General features: G+C 34.9%; 1 protein-coding gene across 2 annotated transcripts; it reads right to left on the bottom strand.

The window, feature by feature from the left end:
• Positions 1-246: 246 nt before the first annotated feature.
• NEXN (nexilin F-actin binding protein) lies at positions 247-15820 on the bottom strand. Of its 2 annotated transcripts, XM_010174609.1 has the most exons (12): positions 15794-15820; positions 14390-14581; positions 14167-14248; positions 13932-14080; positions 12569-12610; positions 11275-11469; positions 11023-11196; positions 8485-8670; positions 4374-4571; positions 2970-3191; positions 1648-1833; positions 247-1185 (listed from the first exon to the last, which is right to left on the bottom strand). In XM_010174609.1, the coding sequence occupies exons 1-12, from the start codon at positions 15818-15820 to the stop codon at positions 814-816; spliced, it is 2025 nt and encodes a 674-aa protein (XP_010172911.1). In that variant the 3' UTR covers positions 247-813. The 2 variants fall into 2 exon arrangements, with proteins under 2 accessions (XP_010172911.1, XP_010172912.1); XM_010174610.1 differs by lacking the exon at positions 14390-14581.
• Positions 15821-16777: the final 957 nt, after the last annotated feature.

The following is a 16777-nucleotide window of genomic DNA, read 5'->3' as shown; positions in this document are numbered from 1 at the left end:
TAGCTATAATAGGCTCATATTTTGTTACCAACTGTTCCTGTATCATTGAAGCAATTAAAAAAACCTAGAACTTTTACAAGCAAATGTTGGTACTATAAAGACTACTACAAGCCTTACTGTGAGACTGTTTTTACTTTTGGATTATCAACTCTATAGGTTGCTTAGAGCAACAGTTTAAATGCAAGCTCATTTTAAAACAAAAGAACTAATGCTCTTCAAAACAAAGCCGCAAAATTGAGCAGTTATGTAATCTTTTATTCTTTAAAAATAGTACACTTTCGAAAATCATCAATAAGTATTTCCTTTTGCCAGTTCAGTGCCTCTGGGTTGAAGTAAAACAGCTTAAATATTTGGTGTTCATGCAAAATATACCAACAGATTTACACTACTGCGTAAGTTTCCAGATTGTGTATTTAGCTTTATACTATTACACAACAGTTGGTCTTCAAAGGTGGGAGCACTATTATGTTTCAGCTTTTTCCTTTAGTTGATCTTTCATACATTAATTCCTTCTTTTTAGCCTTTAATACTAATTTTTCTATTGAGCAAGGAACCTGGACACTGTCCCAACTTGAAGGTTATTCTTATCTGATGCAGGAATGACAAATCAATGCATATCCTTGCTTTCTTTAGTTGGCCCCATCAGAGAAAGAGATGATGTAATAAAGTTTTGAGGGGAAGAAAGATTCCAGCTAAAGTAGAGCATTAGTAGTCATCAGCTAGAAAATAAAAGGGTTAAGAGAAACAGAAAATTAGATTTTCATAATAGGAAAGATGCAAGAAGAATAGTTGAGAATCAAGCAAATTAAAATGCTAACTCTTACTTTCAATAGTGAGAATACAGGTGCTAGCAGATGTGCCTCTGCTATTGACTGCTTTACACATATATTCCCCTTCATCTTCTGGGAAGGTTTCTGGCAAGTAGAGGCAATAGGTTTCTCCTCTTTCAATATATTGATAGTCCTCAGAGTCCTGCAACATTTCCCCTTCAAACCACCATGTAACTTCAGGTTTTGGTTCTCCAGTAATTTTAACTGTAAATCTCACTGGCTCGCCATCAACAACTGATGTGTTTTTCAGTGACTTCTTGAACCAGGGAGCTCCAGATCGAGCTTGATCCTCCTCATCTTCGCAAGTAGAACCATTAATAATGCTTCCCTCTTCTTCTTCTTCCTCTTCCCTTTTCTGTTAAAAATAAGTTGACTTAGAACACTTAGAAGTGGCAATAGTGTATGACTGCTATTGATAGGTATTTGGTTACAGAAAAGTTACCATGTTTCTGAGAAGGGGGAAATGCCACAGCTATTACTAGAAAGAATAATGCATTAAATCTGGATATGGAACAGGCAGTAAAAGGGATTTTGATGAGGCTGGAATCTTGGGGTAAAATACAGGCATGAATGTAGATTTCATTTCTAGACTACTCAAAGGATACAATGAACTTTCATTGCAGTATCTCTCTCGTACTCTTCTAAAGAACATATGAAAACACCAAAAGCAGATTTACATTATTGCAGCAATTCACTGCAGCTATTAAAACAAGTATAATGTTCCTTTTATACCTCTGGCAGTGTTGCCATCAGTGGTAATCAGATGCCAAGTTAAATTACACTTGGGACTGAAGAAAAAGTATTTTATAATTTGTACCTTCTGTAATGCCGCATCAATTTCTTTCTGTTCAAACTGCATGCGTAGTAATTTCTGTTCTTCGATTCTCCTCTGCTCCTCCTCTTCCCTGGCTCTTGCCATTTGCTCAAAACGAGCCTTCATGTTTACTTTATGAGTAAACGGAGCCTCAGATTTCTTGGCTGGTCTCACATCTACCTCATCATCCTTGGGACAAAAAAAATTTTACAAAATAGGACATAAGTCATTTATTACCTTTTAATTGCATATGATAATAAACATAGTTTTGTAGAGCTGTAGTTCTCAACTGAGCAAAGCCACAGAGTCCTGTTTTTGTCAGAAGTTTGTTTCATGTTGGGTTTAAGATCAAGTCTTGTAATAGTTTGTCCCACGCATAGGATAAAATACTTGCAAAAATAATTTCAAAATCATTAGGTAGAAAAATACTAGTTTTATTTTCATATAGAAGTTGAATACTGTGTTGTGGCAATGGTAAATCCTTAGTGACTTGACTTTCATGTCATGATGTTATGGCAGATTCAACAACCTAACACAGGTTGACCTTATAGAAACATGATTACAGTCTCAAATCATTAAATTAAAAGCTCAAAAATGAAAGATGGGCTTTGAGCCGATACTGAAGTGCCTGACTGCTCTGGATAGGAAGCTCAGAATGTGGCTCAAATCAGGCTTACTAGACAAGTTTCCTGCACTGCTACATGATTTATGTTTGAAAGCTCACATTGGTGTTTTGCATGACAGCATAGTGCTGATTTATCAGTTAGACTGATAGGTTCGTTTCTTGTTTTTCCCCTCTGGAAAAATGTGAGGTTCCAGTCTGAAGCAGAGATGAGTAGGCATCCTTTTCTGCTCTATGCTGAGAAATGAGTAAAGATGATAAAGACTTGATCTTCAAATGGTGGTGTTAGGTTTTGATGTTTGAATGCTTTTTTTTTTTTTTTTTTTTTTAATTTGTACAGTGGAGAATGAGTTAGAGTTTGGAAGGAGAAGCGATTCATGTGATGATTAATAGATTAATTCTGAAATATGAATGTTTCAAACCCTCAGGCTGGCAGGTTTCAGATTGTCAAGATGCTGAATTGAGGACTTATGAGCAGAAAAGCAGATCTCTGCTTGACCAGATGACTGATAATAAACTGGTGCTGTTTCTTTTAGGGATGCTGAGATGAGATCCCCTCATGCATCCAAAGGAGAGCACAGAAAAGAAGGGAGAAAATTATTTTGGAAATAGAGCAAACTGGTGAAAGCTGCAGCATTGTCCACTCCTGGTTCATTAGTGTGCTAGTTAAGCGTATCACTAACATACATAGAATGCAACTTACCTCTTGAAATTTTTCAGCTTCCCTTTCCCTTATTTCTTCATCCATTGCTCTTCTCTTAGCTCGCTCTTCTTCAATCTTCTTTTGTATTTCTTCTTGAGACAATTGTCCTATTTTTTCAAACTTGCTTTTTAAGTTCTTTGCCTGAATAGAACCACTTCTTTTTAGCTTTATTAATTCTTCATATTCTTTGCTTAGCTCAAAAGTTTCAGACTCTTCTTCCAGCTGTTCAGAAATTACAAAATGCATAAGATGGGAAATGCCCTCATTACTTTTACTACCTATTCTCCCCGCAGATAGGTGTAACTTAATACACTTGAACAGTTCTCTTGGTTATTTGAAATCAACACAGAGACCTTTTCCACCTCACTATTCTCGGGACTACTGTGTTTGTATCAGATATAAGATAGAGACAGATTTTAAAATATCTTGCTTGAATGTACCCCTTGTTAAAGGATTGCTGTCAACAAATCACTCTTCACAGACTCAGAAAACCAGACACTTAGCAATACAAAAAACTTAGTTATCCTATATCCATAATTTACCTTTCTGACTTACTTACAATATGATACGAAATAATTTTCTAAAATACAACTAATTTACTAAACAGAAAATTATTTTTTATTTTTTTTAATTCAGTAAAAAGCAAGTGAGATTTCAGGATGTTGTGGCTGGAAAAGAAATAGCAGTTCTGGATCCTGTGGTTGAGCCATGTCTGAAGCTGTAATTGTTGATATTTCACTCCCTCCTTTTATGACCTCTGACTGACAGTAAAGATGTGTATGCATTTTAGTTGGATGTCCCTGCCTCTTCCTTCCCCAGGATACAACACAAAATTTACTTGAAAAGTTCGCAATCTAGAGCCTTTATTACTCACTCTAGCTTTGCTTAACAAAAAAAAAACCCAAAAAGCATAGTCCTCTGACATTCAGAAGGGAATAATAAAGAATTGCCACCCACAACCAAATCAAATTGAAGTGTAAAGTTCATGAACATGATGTTTTAGATGTTTGGTATGCAAAGCAAATTTTGTGTGTGATTTTTAAAATCAACTGTAACAGTCCTCAAACCCCTGACACGCTGATTAGAAGTAAGTTGAGGCCACTGTGGTTCTTTTCTAATTAGTTAACACAGCATTCCCTTGGGGAAATGCAAGAATTTTGATCTTTTCTACTTTCATTTTTGTGTATTTGGGAACTAGATGTTTCTGTTCTCCTAATACTGTAAATACTACATAATCATTTTAGTAATATTGTAGAATTTTCAGAAGTTACTATAAAATAAAATTACAAATTTGAAATTGTGTTTTTACTTTACGGGTGGCATGTTACAGATTTTAGTAATTAACTGAAATAGTTACTATATTTTTATTCAGAGCATGCTTAACATATCCTTTGATATACAAACCTCTCCCATTTCTTGTCTCAACTGTTGAAATTCTTGCTTTTCCATTTCCAACTTTTGCCTACGCTCTTGTTCTGTGCGTCTCTTTTCTTCTTCCATTTTTTGTCTCAGCAGCTCTTCAAAATTAATCTCCAGTTTGCCAGGTATAAGAGATTCTTGAGAAACTGTTTTAAACATTTCTGGTGATTCATCATCCAGCACCTGCTGGAAATTCAGAGCATTAGTGATACATCCTGAAGATAGTTGTGATGAAATCACAGCGTTGCACAGACACTTCTAGTACATAAAGATAACCAAATATTTTGCCACATCAGCCGTAGTACAATAAGATGCAGTATGATAATGTGGGTATTCCTCTACTGTTTTGGGAGGGAGTGTGTTTGGGGGTTTGGTATTTGACTTTAGTTCTTTATTACTGCAATGCTAAACTTTTATAATGAAGATGAAAGTGTTTATTAGCACATGGTCTTATTTGCAAGATGATGGAGAGGATGTCCTCTAAATGCAGCTCTTGGACCTGAAACAATTCATTCCTGTTTGCTTCACAGACTGTCATTAGACAAAGTGCTTGTATTTAACTGTCATTGCTCTGAACACTAAAGTACATAGATCTGTAATCTTTTTCTAAGCAAACTGAATTATATTTCTGTTCCTAAGCAATACTAGTATTCCCAGTAAGGATAACTGAACAGAATTTTCTACAAGAAAATCTTTTGCCCACAAATACTGAGCTATGTTGCCAGTTCATTTCTTTGTACAACTTGACAGCAAGGGTTTTTCCTCCTTTCCCTGTCCTTTTCTCAGTCTTCAGAGTAGGGTTGGGCTTTGATGGTCATTCATGAGCAGTTTGCTTATTTTGTAGGCTAATCCATAAGAAGATGGTAGGGCCTAGTAAAGGCAATTTACATTACTTCCAAAAGCAGGAAGTGTAAGAACACACATTCTATCCGACTGAATTTGTTGTAGGAAAGCATTACTAAAATATGAAGCTGTACGCTACAAAAATGGCCAGGTAGCACGACAGTCCCGGTTACGCAGGAAGATTTTAAAATAACTTCTTGATAGAACCTATAAAATGTAATTTTTTTGTGTGTAACTATGTAAATTTATCAGCAGAGACTGTCTCAACAGGAGCATTCTGTAGATAGATATGTGAGATGAGGTCAGATACTGATCTAGAACTGTGCAGTGATGTGGCTTTAGGCACTGTTTAATTAGGGTATATTTGACGAGCCTTGTGGCAAACACTGAAGAGCCCAATGTGCCTTAAATTGTAGGCATTCTCAACAGTAGTAATCAGTCAAATGCTAGAAAGAATTAAAGGAGCAAAGTTTTCATTTGAGAAACTACTTTGACTAGCTTTATTAAAGAAATAGAAAATAAATATATTCTTGAAAGTTTCTTTGGTACTCCCTTTTCTCTCTATTGCTACTTACTGCCCTTGTAACTTAGACCTGCTGCTGCTGTTTGTGCCATTGTAGTTCATACCACTGTCTTCGCCTACTTTGCCCATATCCTTTTTATTTGTCACAGTTCTTTCAACAGTTTTTTGGCCCCGTCCCACTCAAATACTGCTGTTCACTATAGATTTCCTTCAGATTTTCCCTCTGAGTAAGCTTACAGTTGGACGTCAGCCCCACCATTCCTTCCATTCTTCATTCGTTTTGCATAATGTGAGCATATCTGTTGAAATTGTGTTATGGAGAAGTGGACTCAAAAAACAAAGCTGTAAACTATTTCCTTTAATGAGAACAATGCATAGCCACATAGTTTTCGGAGGCTAACCACAGCTAAATTGGCAAAGAAATGTGAAAGTCTCTTGCTTGTGATGCATTAGTTCATATGCTCATCACTTCAAGAAGATAATGGAGCTAAGTGAATAGGGGAAGCATTAATTCAGAATTTAGCAGTGCATGTATGTATAAACTTTAAAAAGCTGTGCATGGCAGCAAACACCAGCAGCTGTCTGCTCCTTATTTTTTTAATCTAACTTATGAAAAGACAGTAAGCCAACTTATTCCTGGTTAAAAAACAAGAAAAAAATTCAGCTGAATTGTATGATGCACAAACCCTTGTGGATAGTGCAGTAAATATTGTCACTATATTTTGTGAAGTGAGACCATACTTTTTTTTCTGCAATGTGGGAACAGATGGCAGTAAGAAACAGTCCTGCAATAACCATAGTTTGCAGCACAGTCAACCAATTTTCAGTGGGCAAACAGTGACTGATACGAAGTAGAATGATTTTTTTTTTTTTTATTTCTGCTAAGACAGGTTCTTTTTGCAGTCTCTGCATAAAGAAAGAGACTGACAGGGATGAAAGATGAATGCTTCAGTCTGAAAGTGAGCACAGGGATGGTGGGAAGCACGGAAGTATAAACATAGCACAAGTAAATGTGAAATAGGGAGCTCCTTCAAAAAGGAGGTGGCGTTTGTGTTTTCCAGCAACAATATTACTACTTCTTTGTGTGTATACTTTCAAAACTAAATTAAAATTAAGAAATATACAAAACGTTCTACTGAATTTAAATGCTTAAATAAAAATTGAGTATGAGGTTTTTAGTACTTCTGAAAGAGATTGCTAATGTTCTTAAAATGTTTGAAAGCATATCTACATTGTGTAGCTGTGGAAAACAGGGAAAGCACAGGCTTGTATTTTCTATTACAAGTAATAGAAAATGTGTTCATATTCAGGATTTTAATTAACAGAAAACTTTCAAATGTGTATACACTGAAGATACACTTTCAGTTCATTTTTTAAATTACTGAATGTCTTCACTGTCTGCTGTTACAGTCTAATCATAGACTCTGTGCTGCATCTAATGGATTAAACCCTGTTGAATCGGTGAGATTTTTCTTGCCCAGACACTTGAGCCTAGCTTTTTGCAGAAAAAAAAATTATTCTTGAGCAAGCAGGAAAAACAGAAGACAGCATGTACTTTCTTTGCCTTGCTTCAGTTGTCTGCTGGCTTCTCATAAAAATTGTAATGGCAGAAGTCCAGTAGCACTCATTCAGGTTTGGTTTTTTTCTAATGGCTTTAGTTTCTCTTTTCTCTCTTTGGAGCTATGGACAGACACTATTTTCCATAATTGCTTACCAGTACAATATCAAATATGAATTTACATTGTCGTTTCTCTGGGTAGTCTTCAGCACAGAGGTCTTATCTTTGGCCCAGTTATCAGGCAGAGGGAGCACTGCTAGCAACATTACTAGTCATACAAAGCTTTAATGTGTCGCAAAAGCATTGCTTTGAATGATGAAGAAAATTTTATTAGGCATGCAGTTGGTCTTTCCCAAGAAAACCTCAGAGGGGAATGCAGGAGGCATCTTTTTCTGCTTTCAGGTAGTGTCAGTACGTCAATCCTGGGCCCCTGGAAATTTGTTTTCAATACAATCTTAATCAAATTTTAGAAGTCATTGCATATCAGAGATCTGTGTTTGTCTAAGGAAGTTACATATTATGAATTTTTCAATGGTAAATGCCACAAGTTACTTTTTCTGTTTCTGTGAACAAGCAGTGAAATACAATAGAACTATAAATTATCTGAGTTCAGCTTTCTTCAATTTTCCTTCTTAAGGGGCCATAGATGACTATAAAATTTGTACTTGTGGTATGCAGTGTTCTCATGTGCCATTAATTAAGCTTTAGCTAGTAAGAGCTGATTGGTGGGCACCCTGTAAAGGTAGGGAGATTAACTTGGAGAAGTAAAAGGAATTGCTCTTCCCTTCCTCAAAAAAAACCCCCAAAAAACCCAACCAAACAACAAACTCCTTGTGAAAACATTTTGCTTTCCAAGTTTGTTGCATCTTGCATGAGAATATCCATTGGACACAGTATCTGGTTTTGACTAAATTATTTCAAACCCTTTCTAGGCTTGGTATGAGGAGGGATTGTTCTGTGATGATTTCTGGTAAATGAACTTGATTAGTTTACCCCTCTACCTTCTAATAAGTAGTGAGGTGCACTCATTAATGAAGGAGTTGAAGCATGCATTCCTAACTGTATTTAAAGCTTTTTCCCAGAGCTGCTTTCTAGTTCTTCGTATGCTTAGGTAAAAATTAAACTATATACTAAATAAAAATTAAACTATATACTAAATAAAAATGCCATACCATGTTCCTCCTTGCTTCAGCAAATGCTCTTTTCTCCTCTTCTATGCGTCGTCTTGCATCTTCTTCTGCTTTCCTCTTTTCCTCTTCTCTCCTCTGTCTTTCCATCTCCTCAAAACTGAGTCTGAGTTTACCAGGACGAAATTCTTTAACAGAATTTTCAGATTCTTCATCATCACCTTCATTTATCTTCAGAGGGAGAGGAAGAAATAGAAAGGATTTATGCAAACATAAAAATACTCTTTATAGTAAATAAATACTCCATTAATTCCTTTCTGATCTTTTATAAATGTTTGTAGGAGGGAAAAAATGTATCAAGAGTTTGGTTCCTATAAGAAACATTTTAGTCTTGGTTTTAGCCAGAGGAGGAATAAAAGAAACATATTTCAATATCCTATATGTAGCTTCTGTAATTTTAAAAAATCTGTCGAATGTGTTCAAGGAACAATGTGTTATCAGGAAAAGACTGAACAGTTAAGTACGTATTTTATGGTCTCAGGGTTGGATCCTTTACTCTAAATCACTCCCCATTCTCTTTCTTTACATCACTTTAATAGACCTTTATACCATTAAGTCTTTTTGTTTGCCTATAAATTGTTTTCACCAATGCACGTAGCAGTTAAAAAAATGGTTTAGAGTTTTATAGCAAAACTAAATCAATAAACATTTTGCTGTTACTCCAGACTGAGATTTTTGTTTCATTTCTTTTTAGACATTTAATCATCACTGAAGAAAGGGAATTGAGATACTCTGATCTCTTCACTATTGCTTGTTTCCAGTGAACACTTACCTGCTAAGAGAAGCCTGTGGTTTGCAAACTGCAATCAAAAACAAAAGAATGAACCATCCTCAGAAGATATCTCACAGTACTTTATTTGCTAATGGAGGAAACTGACTGGGAACTGTCAGTGTTGATATTCCAGATTTCCTTATACATGCATGCAGCCCTGGGACTGGTATGTGGGGTAGCCAGTTAAGGGAATTACAGAAATCTTTTATGTGGAATTCACAGGGGAAAAAAGAAACAATTGAAGGAAATTAACTGCTGAATTCTTCCTTTAAGAAAATTTTTTACTTAAAATTTTGACATCCACTGATATCAGATAAAACTGCGTGTTAGAAAAATTGTTTTGAAATAGAGAATTTGCAAATGACTTTATATTACTTGGGTTAATAAATGCCTATACCTAAGGGTGGGAGATGTGAACAAAACTTCAGTTAGAATGGCTAGTGAATTCATGAAGTTCTCTCTCCTTCATTGTCTTCCCTCTTCTCCTTCACTAGTATCCCCTGCCCACCCCCAAATAAAAAGAAAAAAATGTCTTATTGACATAATGTCAAAATTATTGGAGCAGAAAGATTAAGTGCTTTATTGGAGGTGGGGATGGAGAAGTAAATTACAAATTGGATATCTGCCTAAAGCTAGAGCCCTCTCAGTTTGGACCAGTTGGATATTTCAGTGTTTCAGCTTTCTGGGGATTCTGTGTTGGTTTTGTTTTTGTTTTGTTGTGTTTTGTTTTTGTTCTTGGAGAATATATATTTCTTGAATGTTTTTGAAATATAGTCAACATAGTGACCTTGAGCTGTTTCTCCAAGCATGTCCATTCATAATGATACTCTTTTTAAGTTAAACTTAGCAAGTTCCTAGACGTAATATTTTCAAAGATTTCATTAAAGATTAAATTCTCATTTCTTATTAATCTTTTTTGTATGTGAATTAACAGTCATAATGATCATGATTGTACAGGGGAAAGATAATCAAATACAGAACTTAAAAAATGCTTTTGGAAACGTAGTAAAGAAATACAGAACTGAACTATCTGGTATGTCTTCTGTTAATACTAAGTGTACAATTCTTTTAGTATGATCACAGAACAAACTAGAGTGAGGTCTGTTTATAGTTGATCTAGAATAAGTCTGGCTTATGATAAAGAACACATATGGAAGGCAGTTTTGCAAGTAATACAGAGCAGGAATTGTGTGCTACATTTCTGACAATTTAGGCTTAATCTAGTGATTTCTAGTATATTGTTTATGTCAATGCATACAAGAGAGCTGACCTGTCTTTAGAAGAGGAAAGTTGTAATTGATGTATTTATCCTCTCATGTTTATAAATAACTATAGGAATAAGAAATAGCATTCTGTTGCTACAGAATGTTTTCATCAAAAACTGGTTATTGAAACACGTGAAGCACTATTTAAAAACAAAACAGACAACTAATTATCTTCTTGAGGACTTGGCTTAAGGTACTACAAAGTGTAAATATAAAACCTGCTAAGATTGCTGGCAAATGTAAAACACATTAATTTCCTGTTTTTACTAGAAGTGTGTCTAAAGCATTATGCCAGTGGGGTTACTGTGTTAGAACTAAGGTAAAAAATACATCATTCCAAAATTAATAGTGATACAATTTTCGGACTCTTAACAGTTTGAAATATAGTTAAAGAATAAGGAAAAAGAAGAATCAGATACAGGAAAGAACATAAAAGCACATCCTATGTGAAAATTCTGTAACAACATGAGCAAAACATGTATTTACCATTCTCTGTCTAGCTTCTTCAAAGGCCCGTTTTTCTTCTTCTAAACGCTGTCTTGCTTCTTCCTCTGCTTGCCGCCTTTGATTTTCCTGTCTTTGTCTTTCGAGTTCTTCAAATGTTACTTTCAGCTTTCCAGGAGACAGAGGCTCTTGTGTTTCACTGTCTTCATTTTCTCTCTGTGTAAGAAAAATGAAATAGTTATATCTTAAATAACAGATACCTAATTCTTAGGTATTTTTAGATGAGTGGTTTACCATGACAAATGAAAGGCACTTGGTTTCCTTAAGGAATTGTTTTTGTTCCTGATATTTTAGCTTCATTTCTTCATCCTGTCTCTCTCTTTGTTCTGCTCTCTCCTTTGTTGTGTTCTCAAAGTTTATTTTCATCTTCCCAGGAGTTTTGGTGGCTTTTACAGGCACAACTGTAACTAGCAGTGAATCATCCCCTTCCTGTCCAAAAAGATATTTATTATATTTCTATAAAGCTTGACTTCTAGATAGACTCATTTCTTAATGAAACTGCTGGTTTTACCTTTGCGCACCGAAAGAACTTTCAAAAGAATTACTTGTATTAACAACAAGAATAAACACATCTGCCTGAGGCAGTCACTAGTTTTCTTGTAGTATCTAAAGAGCATCAAGGCTGAATTATATTTTAAACATAACTGTTGTCAAACTCCTTAATTTTCTTTACGTATATAGCTAAGAGCTAATGAAAATATTCGTTGTTTGGAGAAGAACAGGTGAAATTTTGAATACATAGTAATTGTAGCCACACTCTAGTTCCAGTCTTATATTTACTAAGTAAAGGATATACTGCAGTTGGAATAAACTAATAGTTCTAGAGAGCAATATGTAATTCATCAGAGTAATCTTTTTGAAGGATGTTGCTGCTTCAAAACTATTTTCTCAACTTATTTGTCAAAGTACATTTTACACAGGTTTTTTCACAAAATACTGTGATTAACAGGGATTCTGTCAAATAGCTTAAAACTAATGGGGTTTTGTTTGTTTGTCTTTCCAAAACTGTAGTAGGAATGTGATTTTTTTGTGTTAGTGAAAGACAGTAGGACCTTTGGATGAAGCTTTTTGAAATTAAACATTTATTTGCAAGACTTAAAATCCAAGCCCATATGGTAAATTAGTCAATTAAAGAAAAAAAAAGTTAACTGAGGTATTCAAACATGTGTGTATTGACAGAATCCCCTTTCTTTTAACTTCAAGTTTAAGGCAAAGAGCTTTTACAATCATGCTTTCCAAAGCAGAAGGACTTAGAGTATCATTGCCAGTATACCTCAAATCATTCTGGTGGCTTTGAATATTTACATTTTAGACAAAGTATTCAGTGTAGGTTCTATTTCAAACTTAAATAAATTAACTTCAAGTACAGAGATGTAGTTCTGTATACTTTAAAAATTTGTTAGCTTCTTGGTTGAATTTTAATTAGGTATTTGTGTGCCCTTTTCTAAGTTTTCCCATCCCAAATGACAATAACAAAACAAAGTGAACAAAAATGTAGGTGAACATTTCTTTAAAAAAATCTGATTACCTCTGCTGCTGATTCAGTTCCCGTATTGTTAAAGTCATCAATCTATTAAATGAGAATTTCATATGATTACATTACTTTGGCTCTTTGCCTTAGATTTGCAAACACAGAACTGGAAATTCTTTTTGTATCAGTGATACGTATGTAGGACAAATCACAGAGACGGTAATGATTGAACCTTTGTTGGAATACTTCAGATGGGTTAGCTTGTTGAGGAAGAGGGAACATGACAGAAAACATCATACAGAAAGTATGCTAAAGCATTCTTAACTCTTCAGTGATGAACTGAGGAGAGTACTTTAGATGTCCATTCTTCATTTAAGCACTCTAGAATTAAACATTATTTCTGATGCAAGTGACATGGTCTTCCCCTCAACTCCTGCAAAAAGCCTGTTGCTGTATTTGCTTCATATGGAGTCTTTATATGTTACTGTCTAAAATTTAACATACATTCTAAAATTCTACATGCTATGTACCTCTGCCTTTCAGAGTAGATTAGAGACATACTCAATACGTTTCCAGTTAAAAGTCTCGTTTTAACAATGTTAAAAGTCTTAGTAGAAAATACCATCCAACTTTTTGTTGAAAACTGACTCCTCCTGTAGCCCTGTTTTTATTTTCTTACAACAAAAACAAACTAAATGAAGTACTATACTTTGCTTAAATAAAAATTCACTTATGGACCTAGTCTATCATTTAAATGTTCACTCTTACTGCAGTATTTGCAGCACTGAGGAAAACTTACAAAAGGAATTAAATGTGATACTCGAATGCAGAATTCTGCAAAAGACAAAATTTGCCTTATTGGTATCGACAAAAGTTGGAGTCTGTTCACATATATATGCAATAAAGATTCACAAAGTGGCAAAGGAATAAAACATGATCTAGGATTTTTACTGTGTTATTATCGTCTCATTTTTGCCTGCTGATGGCATTTTCCTGTTTCTTTCTGCTTGTCTTAGTTCATCTATCACTGAACTGTATCATTAATGTATTAGCAAAAATTGTCTAAAGACAAGGTTGGTAAAATATAAGAAATATTTTAAAATTAGTTTACTAAATTCTGTAAACTCTTGTATGCATTTGACACCAAAATTTATGCCTTATTCACATTCCTACCAGGTTTATACCTGCCTGGTTTCATCTGTAACTCAAGTTTAGTGCTTAAAACAATTATTACCATAAAGAAGTGAAGATGAAGATTCTCTGAACATTATTCCCCACTTCCATCCCATTGAGCATCTCCCATGTACATCACCACTATCAGAAATCTTAAGATAAAATCTTTCTGATCAAGACAAAACTTTTTTTTCTTTTGTTGGTTGTTTACAACTTTATGCTGACTATTGTGATCAGATGAACATACCTCCTGTGCTTTTTTTGCTAATTCTTTTTCAATTTTTCTTTTCTCAATCATATCTTGTTCAATTCTGCGCTTTCTTTCTTCTTCCGTTCTTTTTCTTTCTTCTTCTTGCCTTTGCTTCTCCATTTCTGCAAACTTGCCTTTAACAGTTCCTGTGAATGTGAAATACACAGTTCAGTAGTTACATCTAATACCTACCCAGTGAATTATGTGGCCTTTAAAATCAAGCCTCTCTTACCTATTAGCTTTGGAACATAACCTTTTTCTATTTTAGATGATTTTGTGTCGTCATCTTCATCAGATCCAAGCAGTTCTTTCATCTAGTTGATGAAACACAGAAAGTAAACTGTCTTCATACCTCAAATAAAGTTCCAGTATTACTGGCTTAAAATAATGTGTAAAGATTTTAACGTATAATATTGAATATTAAAATAACACAAAATATTTGCAAAGAAAATAACCTCCTGCTTTCTCCTGTTCCATTCTCTCTCTCTAACATATTGTTCTTTTCTTCTTTGCTTTTCATCTCTAGATCTCCTTTGATTTCTTTCTTCCCTTGCTTTCTGCATAGCTTCAAATTTATCCTTTACATCACCCTTGTGAAGCTTGGGCACATAGGATTTTTGGACGGGTTTAGATGAAGAAAGCAGAATCTTGGTGAAGATATAGAAGAAATGAAGATAAGAAAAAGAAAGTTGAAACAGATGGACAAAAATATTCTGATAGACTGGATTAGAAAGAACATAAGAACAAAAAACAGAAGTGCATTTGGGATTATGAACTGTGTGCCGCTAGCTGTCATCTATTAAACATCACTGTATTTGTTCATAAGTAGTAATAAATACTAAAATATCCAAAATAACATTTAGCATTGTTTTAAACTTAGACTATAAGTAATTGTAACCAATAGCTACATAACAAAGTATACGAACTATGTGAATGGAAATGTTCAGTTACTATGGCTTTAAAAATTAGATACAGATTGATATTGTTGCTTTGAATCATAAGCAGTCACCAGAGATCCTCTCTACCCCTAGCATTTAAAAGAGATATAAAGGCACAGACATCTAATGTGTATGTTTTCTTCTGCAACACTTCAACAGCCATATACGGTTTTTAAATAGAGTGTTATTTGTTCATTTAAAACTTCCAATACATTATATACTTAGTTTTTTAATATTCAGAGAAACTAAGAAGTCCAGTGATTTTATGTTAGAAAGTGTCAAGATTACTGGACTTGCAGGACTCAGATATTGATACAGCTGCTGGACACTTCTTTGCCAATGCTTACTCTGTGTGTGTCCAAACTGTAAGAGAAGTTCCTGCTTTTCAGAACTACTGTGAAGTTTTCTCTCTTTTTACTGTAATGACTACAGGAATGCTCTCAATATAGTAATGCTGAGAAAACTGGCTGAAAACATTCCACGTTTCATATTTTCTACCTAAACCAAGTTTTTATTCCTGCTTTTGTTCCTGTTGTTCAGTGAGTCTATATAGAAGAAGAATAAATATTTGAAGTAGCCTAATATTTACATTTTAGATTTAGATATGAATGTTGCCCTGAATTCCCCCCCAACATTTCAAGTTTGTTCATATTTTGTTACCTTTATTTTGCCTTTTTCCCTGGTTTGGTTTTGTTTTGTTTTGTTTCTAATAATAGTAAGAACATAATTCACAGATTCCATCAAGTCAGATAGTTTCCTTAAGCTACTTTCAAGAGCCCTTCCATTGTCTTAAAATAACAGCAATATCATCAGACTTCCAGTATCATTGTTTGTCTTTTACAATTGTTTGTAATTACTCTTTTTACAAGCATCAGTTGTAAATTACTACATTACTTTGATTACTTTAAAATTGGTACATACCTCAGTTTTCTGTGCAATGTCATTCATGGCTACTGTACTGTGCTCTGCACCTGGTATGTTTAAGATTGCTTTCAGTTTCTACCTGAAAGAAACAGTTGTAGTTATATTCCTTTCTTTTCCTTTTAAATGGTGCTTTTTCCATCTTCCTCTAAATATGTTTCCATAGGCTGAAATCGATGTGTCACAATTTCATTTGGTCCTCTGAGGCTTTTCAAGACATGAATAGGTTCTAAGTAAACAACAGTAATTAAAAGAACAAGCTTATGATTCACTATTCATGCCCATAACCTCTCTATATAGTCCCAGATATTGGGTTTTAATTTCTATTTAAAAAAAAAAATCACTTGGAGCCAAGCTCTGGCTGCCCTGGCTGCTGTGTTACGAAACTGGCTTTCTCAATACTCATGCTAGCAGAAAGGAATGTGCTCTGCACCTCTGCCGCTCCACTTCAGCCCGAGGTATGAGCCAGCGAGCTCAGGTTGCATGAAGTGTGCAGAGCGCTCAGGCCAAAACCCCACGGCCTCCTGGATGGAGATGCTGCTTCGCCTTTATACGCTGACGGGAGGAAAGCTGGGCCAGGAGCTGGGGGGACCCACCCGCATTTCAAAGATGCAGCCGGAGCTCCTGCCTGGGTGAATGCTCTTACTTGAGCCTCAGCCAGGCTGGCAACTCTCAGCTCTTCGCCCAACATGGGAATACAAAATAATGCTTTCCTTTCTCCTAGGGCTGTTCTAGGGAAAACTAGTGCTAAAAACTATGACGTGAGTTAGGTAAGCTACATACATACATTAGAGAAAGGATTTATATCATTTAATTGCGGCCTGGAAGTTGCACTGCATTTTTTAAGAGAAAACCGTTACAAATTTTAAATTACACTGTGTTTATTAGGACCCTAACAGAAAGGCACTTCAAGTTCAGGGCAAGCTTTTTATTTCTTTTTTTTTTTTCCCCCTTTTGTTTTAAACCACCAGGTCTATCAGAGCT

This window comes from Antrostomus carolinensis, unplaced genomic scaffold, assembly GCF_000700745.2.
Source record: "Antrostomus carolinensis isolate BGI_N321 unplaced genomic scaffold, ASM70074v2 scaffold33648, whole genome shotgun sequence".
NCBI lineage: Eukaryota > Metazoa > Chordata > Aves > Caprimulgiformes > Caprimulgidae > Antrostomus > Antrostomus carolinensis.
Note: the sequence above shows the minus strand (reverse complement) of the source record. Positions and strands in the feature narration are given on the sequence as shown.